This window comes from Tasmannia lanceolata, unplaced genomic scaffold (assembly GCF_043159265.1).
Source record: "Tasmannia lanceolata isolate RefF3 unplaced genomic scaffold, GAP_Taslan_0.1 ptg000004l, whole genome shotgun sequence".
NCBI classification, from domain to species: Eukaryota; Viridiplantae; Streptophyta; class Magnoliopsida; order Canellales; family Winteraceae; genus Tasmannia; species Tasmannia lanceolata.
In genome coordinates this window covers 2,210,875-2,218,135 of record NW_027518681.1, presented here as the reverse complement: position 1 = coordinate 2,218,135, position 7,261 = coordinate 2,210,875, and the positions used below count along the sequence as shown (strand labels likewise).

Sequence of the window (7,261 nt, the reverse complement as noted above, 5' to 3'; positions counted from 1 at the left end):
GGGTCAACCCTAACCCAACCTGCCTTTAAATCTCTCAAACCTAACCCAACCCAACCCAACCCAACTTTCCAAATCACGCCGGGTTTAGTCGGGTTGGAACGAATTGGGTTCAAGTTGGTCTAAGGGGAAAAAGAAAAAGAAATAGAAAAAAAAATAACCCTAAGTTTTTGACATAGCCATACAATCACAATAAAATTAAGGGGAAAGGGTCCAGTTCCGGTCAGGTAGCCCAGGTTGCATAAAGCATCAACCCTATTCCAACTCGAAATTAAATCAGGTTGTCTTTTCCTAACCCTACCCAACTCAAGGAAATACCAACCCAATCCAACCCAACCCCAGTTGAAATCTGGTTGAGCCCGGCCCAAGTTGTACCTCTACTATATACTAAAGAAAGGCTTTTGTGGGCCACCTTCATGTTCTTTTCTAGGGTAAAGAGAGGTTTTTGGGGACCCAATTCAAGGGCTTTTAAAAATAGCGTGGTCCCTGGGCTATTGTTTCTTTTGCTTTTTGAAAGAGACCAGAGAGACAGTAGAAAATCCAGCCCAGATCTCACTGCTATGGCCAATCAAGGTAAGCTCTAAGCCCTTTTGTATTCTAGTTTATTTGTATGGTTAGACCCATTTAAAATAATAGATCTTTAATGTTATGAAGAGGAATAAATCTTTTATTGTTAATTTGATTAAATCTCTTGTCTACATACTTGTAGACTTCTCCAAGAGACTTCTACAAAATTTTAGACTTTTGGAAGGTCCTCTACTTCTTCATGCTTATTTTGAGAATCCCATAGGCCTATAAAAGTAGATCCCTTGCCCAAAATACTAGAATTAACACCCGGGGCGGAGAATTTATATGATGGGTGGCCGTGAAAACATGTGAAGTTTAAAAAAGTAGGTACGACCCACTTTTTTTTATGATCCAAACCGTTCATCTGTTTGGGCACAACGTAAATAGGTTGTGCCCCAAAAATCATTTCCATAGGATGATCCTTACCCTCCGATCCAAACAGATGAACGGTTTGGATCATAAAAAAAAGTGGGGCGTACCTACTTTTTTAAACTTCATGTGTTTTCACGGCCACCCATCATATAAATTCTCCCATGATTCTCTCTTCTGCGTATAAAAATAATAATAAGGATCAATTACCAATGATGGACAAAAATTAGGTGGAATTATCAACAGGACCCATGCTTTTCAGAAATTATCAATGAGGGACAAAAGAGGTCTTGTCATTAAAAGCTGGACGAAAATGCCCTTTTCTTAATCAACATATTTTGCTTTTCCAATTTTCTCTCCTCTCTTCTTTCCCTCTTTTTTTTTACTTTTTCATTTTCAACTTTGTTGTTTTTACCTTACCAGTCATCTTCTTCATCATTTAGCCACCATTGGAGGCGGGAAAACTCAAAAATTTGAAACGTGAGTTCATTCCCATCTATCTCTCAATATCTAGGTTTTGCTTTTCATTTGTTTTAGGGTTTTGCATTTCTCCTTCTCCCTTTCAATGGAGGATGAGGAAGATGAATCGTACGGTAGAAAGAAAAAAATGTGAAAATGAACGAGTGAAAAAAACAGGAAGTAAAAATGTGTTCATAAGGGACTTGATAAGCCCATTCGGAATTTGGTAACCCTATTTTGATACTGGATAACCCCAACTCCAGAGAGTTGAAAACCCCCTTCCAAAACTCCAGTACCCTTGGGCAATTTTAAGGGACTTGATAAGCCCATTCGTAAATTGTTAACCCCATTTTGATACTAGATAACCCCAATCCCAAATACTTGAAAACCCCTTTCCAAAACTCTAGTGCTCTCGGCCAATTTTTAGGGACTTGATATGCCCATTCGGAAATTGGTAACCCCATTTTGATACTTGATAACCCCAATCCTAGAGACTTGAAAACTCCATTCCAAAACTCCAGTACCCTCGGCAAATTTTCAAGGACTTGATAAGCCCATTCAGAAATTGGTAACCCCATTTTTTATACTAGATAACCTCAATCCTAGAGACTTGAAAACCCCCTTCCAAAACTCTAGTATCCTTGGCCAATTTTCAGGGACTTGATCACCCTATTTGGAAATTAGTAACCCCATTTTTTATACTAGATAACCCCATTCCTAGAGACTTGAAAACCCTCTTCCAAAACTCCAGAACTCTCGGCCAATTTTCAAGCACTTGATAAGCCCATTCGGAAATTGGTAACCCCATTTTTTATACTAGATAACCTCATTCCTAAAGACTTGAAAACCCTCTTCCAAAACACCAGAACTCTCGGCCAATTTTCAAGCACTTGATAAGCCCATTCGGAAATTAGTAACCCTACTTTTAAGAGTTACTAACCCCCTTCCAGAGAGTTGATAAACCCCTTCTGCTACAAAACCCCTTGCCTATAGCAACTCTTCTAATGTCATTACAATTCTGCTCATGATAGAAATAACAAAAGAAATGGATGTTGTTTTCATTAAATATGCTTCATGTATTACATCTCAATTTGTGTATTACGAATTTTTTTTAAAGTAAATCAAAAAATGTGTAGCCATCAATTCATGTATTACATCTACTTTTTCTTGTACAACCACTTGTCTTCCAAAAAAGTGAGTGAAGCCATCCATGCATTATCTCCAGAACTTACCCAAAAAATAGCTTAAACCCTAAACAAGATAAATCAGAAACAGAGGAATGAAAAATAGTGGAAAACCCTAAATACAAAGAGATAGATGGTAAGAACTCAACATTCAAGTTTTCAAGATTTGCCACCAACAATGGTGGCTGAACAAGGAGGAAGATGACTGGTAGGGTAAAAAATAAAAAAAGGTGATAATGAAAAAGTAAAAGAAGAGGGAAGAAGGAAAAACCAAGGTCAAAACATGTTGTAAATGCCAAAGGGCATTTTCGTCCAGCTTTTACTTACAAGACCTCTTTTGTCCCCCATTGATAATTTTTGAAAAGCATGGTTGATAATTTTGTTGATAATTTTGCCTAATGTTTGTTCCCCATTGGTAATTGGTCCTAATAATAATACAACATGCTTTATGCCATATAGATTGCGTGGGTTACAAAAAGTGAGGAGGTGCACAATCCTCCCTGACTTTACTCCTTTCTCAACAGTTTGTCTTTGATTGCACTCATGTGCCAATCCCAGTGACTTCAGTTATCCTTGTCACATGATGTCTACATTAGAATAAAGAGAAAAGAACATAAAAGCAACAGTTATACAGCTCGCAATCTATAATAAGTATACTTGTTTCTATTATATATATAAACTTACATCATACTATTTTATTATTTTTATTCCTTTTGTGAGTAGGAAGGGCAGCTTTCTTGTATCTATGCCTCATAAGATCGGAACCCGACAACTAACGTGATCTATAACACATCTCACCCCATCTTTTTGGAGTTATATAACAGTGAAGGAAATGATATGGCCACAACTTCTTTTTTTTTTAACTGCACTTTTCATTTATTTTAAACACTTTTAGAATCTTGGATTTCTTCAAAATCCTAGATGGGAGACGAGAGAAGAAGGAGACAGTCCGTCATTTTCATTTTCTGATTTCTCGCCCTTCTTTCTGTCGAGCGAGAGAGTAGGAGATCGACCCGTGTCTCCAGGTTTTAGAAATCTCAAGCTGGGGGAGAGATTTCTAAAACCCGGATTTCTAACTTAAAATACAACATAATGGAATGTAAAATCCAGACTTTTACACCTCTTTCAAACTAAAACTTAGATTCTAAAATCCACGTATCCAAACAACCCTATGTAATTTTTAATTAAAAATGATGTTCCGGAGTTATTGAATGTCTGCATTCCCTTTGCATTGAATACGACACTTCTCATTTCGTTAAACACTAGTAAAAAATGCACGTGCATTTCTAAGATATTTTACAACATGGTTTTGCATAGCTGTGAAAAACTGATTTTGCTACTATCAACTGATGAAAATAACGACTACTATATTCTGATTGTTATATCCACATAGCTAAATTTGAATAATTTTAAGAGTAAATGTTAGGCCGTAAGATGATTTTTTACCTATTACACATGAAAGCATGAAGGAACTGAAAAACAAGGACATGTTTGGACTGCAGGAATTTTCTGGAAAATAGTTTTTTTTCCAGAATTTCTCGTTTTTACATTGTTTAATCATGAAAGCAACAAAGAACAACACAAGAAGGTGATATTTTACGTGGTTCAGCAAGATGCCTACTCCATGGAGAGATCTCTCACTTTTTTCTTTCATTCATACAGAAAATACATACAGCCATCAACAATATATAAAGAGAAGGAATACAATATCTTGCCAATATTCATTTACAATCTAATCCCATAGAATCAGCCAATCATCCACAAATAGCAACAAGGCTGCAATGGCAATCTTGCAAGAATGGTAAGGAGCTCCAACGGTAATATTCTTGCACGTATCCAACACTCCCCCTCAAGTTGGTGTGAAAATGTCAATGGAGCCGGAAAGAATCTGCTGAAGTCTTGACTTTGAAACTGCTTTTGTGAATATGTCCGCAAGTTGGTCTTCACTTCGAGTATAAGGAGTGCTAATAATTTTCTCTTGAACCTTCTCTCGTACAAATGACAATCAACTTCTATGTGTTTGGTTCGTTCATGAAACACGGGATTAGCAACAATATGAATAGCAGCACGATTATCACAAAACATCTTAATTGGTTTTTTAGTATAAAAACCCATGTCTTGAAGAAGAGACTTTATCCAGACAATTTCATTGGCTCCAGCCGCCATAGCCCTATACTCAGCTTCAGTACTGGATCTGGCAACCACAGACTGATTTTTACTTTTCCAAGTGATAAGATTACCACCTACCATCATACAGTAGCCAGTTGTAGATCTTCTACAATACTTCCAGCCCAATCTGCATCAGTATATCCCATAATATCTATATGGGAATTATTTTTCATCCAAAATCCTCTATCGGGAGAACCTTTTTAGTATCTTAGAATTCTTTCAACAGCTTCTAAATGATTTGTTCTAGGAGCATGCATATGTTGACTAACAGCACCCACAACGTGACTTATGTCAGGACGAGTAATAGTAAGATATATCAATCTTCCTACCAGTCTTTGATATCTCCCAACATCTTCAAGTATTTTTCCATCAGAGGGATTCATTTTGTTATTTGTTTCAAGTGGAGTTTCACACGGTTTTGCTCCTAATTTTTCAGTTTCTTTTAGTAAGTCCAAAGCATACTTTCGTTGAGATAAGAAAACCCCCTTTTTTGAATATGCGACTTCAATTCCTAGAAAATATTTTAGTTTCCCTAAATCCTTGATATCAAATCTTTTATGAAAATAAGCTTTTAAGTTTGAAATTCTATCTTCGTCATTTCCTGTAATAACAATATCATCGACATAAATCAATACTATAATTATCCCTTTCAAATTTCTTTTTGTAAACATAGAAGAATCAACTGTACTTCTTTAAAATTCCGCCTTAAACAAAGCATCGCTCAACTTAGCAAACCAAGCCCGAGGAGACTGTTTTAACCCATATAGTGCCCTTTTTTAATTTGCACACAATTCCATGCTTTCCTTCCATAGGATGTCCTGGAGGAAGATTCATATAAACATCTTCTTCTAGATCCCCATGCAGGAAGGCATTTTTTACATCTATTTGATAAAGATTCCATCCATGGTTAACCGCAATAGAGATAAGGATTCTAACGGATCCCATTTTAGCCACTGGAGCAAAAGTTTCCTTATAATCAATCCCATAGGTTTGGGTAAACCCTTTGGCTACCAATCTTGCTTTGTATCGCTCAATAGAGCCATCGCTATTGTGTTTAATCTTATAAACCCACTTACACCCTACGGGTTTTAACCCAACAGGCAATTGGACTATATCCCATGTATGATTTTTGTCCAATGCAAAAAGTTCTTCTTGCATAGCCCTCCTCCACACAGGTTGGGAATTAGCGTCATGAAAGAAGGTGGGTTCAACTTTATCAGAAATTTTTGAAAGAAAAGAAGAGTGTGAAGCAGATACGTTACAATAAGACAAATGATTTTGGATGAGATACAAACACGCATGATATGTAAAAAAATCTTTCAGGTGTGGAGGAGGATGAGAGGTACGATCAGACTTGCGTAAGGGTGGAGAGTCAAGAGGTACGATCAGATCTTCAGGGGGTCGGGCCACAGGTACTTCTTGTTCATGGTCGTCTTGTCCTCCTTGATCTCCACTTTCCTCATCATTATTTACAGGTATTTCTTGATCTTCTTGAGTTTGGACAACAATTTTCTTATTTTCACTATTTGTTATAGGAAACATCCCAGAATACTCCCCCTGAGTCCTTTTTTCCAGGATTATTTAAACTGTGTTCTTGGAAGAAGGACTCATCTTCATTAAATTTGACATCCCGAGAGATGTAAAATTTTTTATTTTTTGGATCATAACACTTGTATCATTTTTTTGTAGAGGAATAACCCAAGAAAACACATTTAATGGCAAGTGGATCCAACTTGTCTCTTAGTTGGGAATTATTATAAACAAAGCAAACAGATCCGAAAATACGTAAATGAGATAAATCAATTGTTCTACCTTTTAAAATTTCAAGGGGAGACTTATTTCCAAGAATCTTACTTGGAAGCCTATTAATCAAATAACATGAAGTGAGAATGGCTTCAGACCAAAAACTTTTGGGGACATTCTTCTCAAACATAATCGATCGAGAGACCTCTAACAAGTGTCTGTTTTTCCTTTCAGACACACCATTCTGTTGAGGTGTGGAGATGCATGACGTTTGGTGAAGAATGCCCTGATCTATGAGGTATTCTGAAAATATTTTATTTTTATACTCAGTTCTGTTATTTGAACGTAAAATCTTGATATTAGCATTATATTGAGTTTTAACTTGGTTTGAAAACTCTTGAAATTTTTCAAAAACCTCACTTTTAAATTTGAGTAGAAAAATTCATGTCATTCTAGAGAAATCATCAATGAACAACGCAAAATAGCATAATCCATTATATGACTCAATAGGGGCCGGTCCCCACACATCAGAATGAATCAAGTCAAAAGGTTTTTTAGCCTTATTTTCAGAAGACTGAAAAGGAAGTCTTGGCTGCTTAGAGAAATGACACACATCACAATTATGAGAGACTATAGGTAAATCAGGTTTCAAACAATGTAAAACCTTATCAGCAGGATGACCAAGTCGAGAGTGCCAGGTCTTACTTAAGTCATCATTATTAGCCATCAAGGCTTACTTAAGTCATCATTATTAGCCATCAAGGCTTTATTCT

General features: G+C 36.4%; 1 protein-coding gene across 3 annotated transcripts in view; it reads left to right on the top strand.

Moving 5' to 3' along the window:
• Positions 1 to 6,863, top strand: part of LOC143876022 (uncharacterized) — a 36,915-nt gene extending 30,052 nt beyond the window's left edge. For 2 of the 3 annotated variants that reach the window (XR_013250273.1, XM_077377626.1), the window contains 2 exons: positions 6,069 to 6,220; positions 6,723 to 6,863. Coding sequence is in view for 1 of the 3 variants with exons in the window: in XM_077377626.1 (XP_077233741.1) it covers positions 6,069 to 6,220; positions 6,723 to 6,785 (215 nt within the window). In the remaining 2 variants the exon portion in view is untranslated. Of the gene's footprint in view, positions 1 to 4,238; positions 4,378 to 6,068; positions 6,221 to 6,722 lie in introns of all 3 variants that reach the window. The other variant, XR_013250272.1, reaches the window with a different exon arrangement.
• The last annotated feature ends 398 nt before the right edge of the window (positions 6,864 to 7,261 follow it).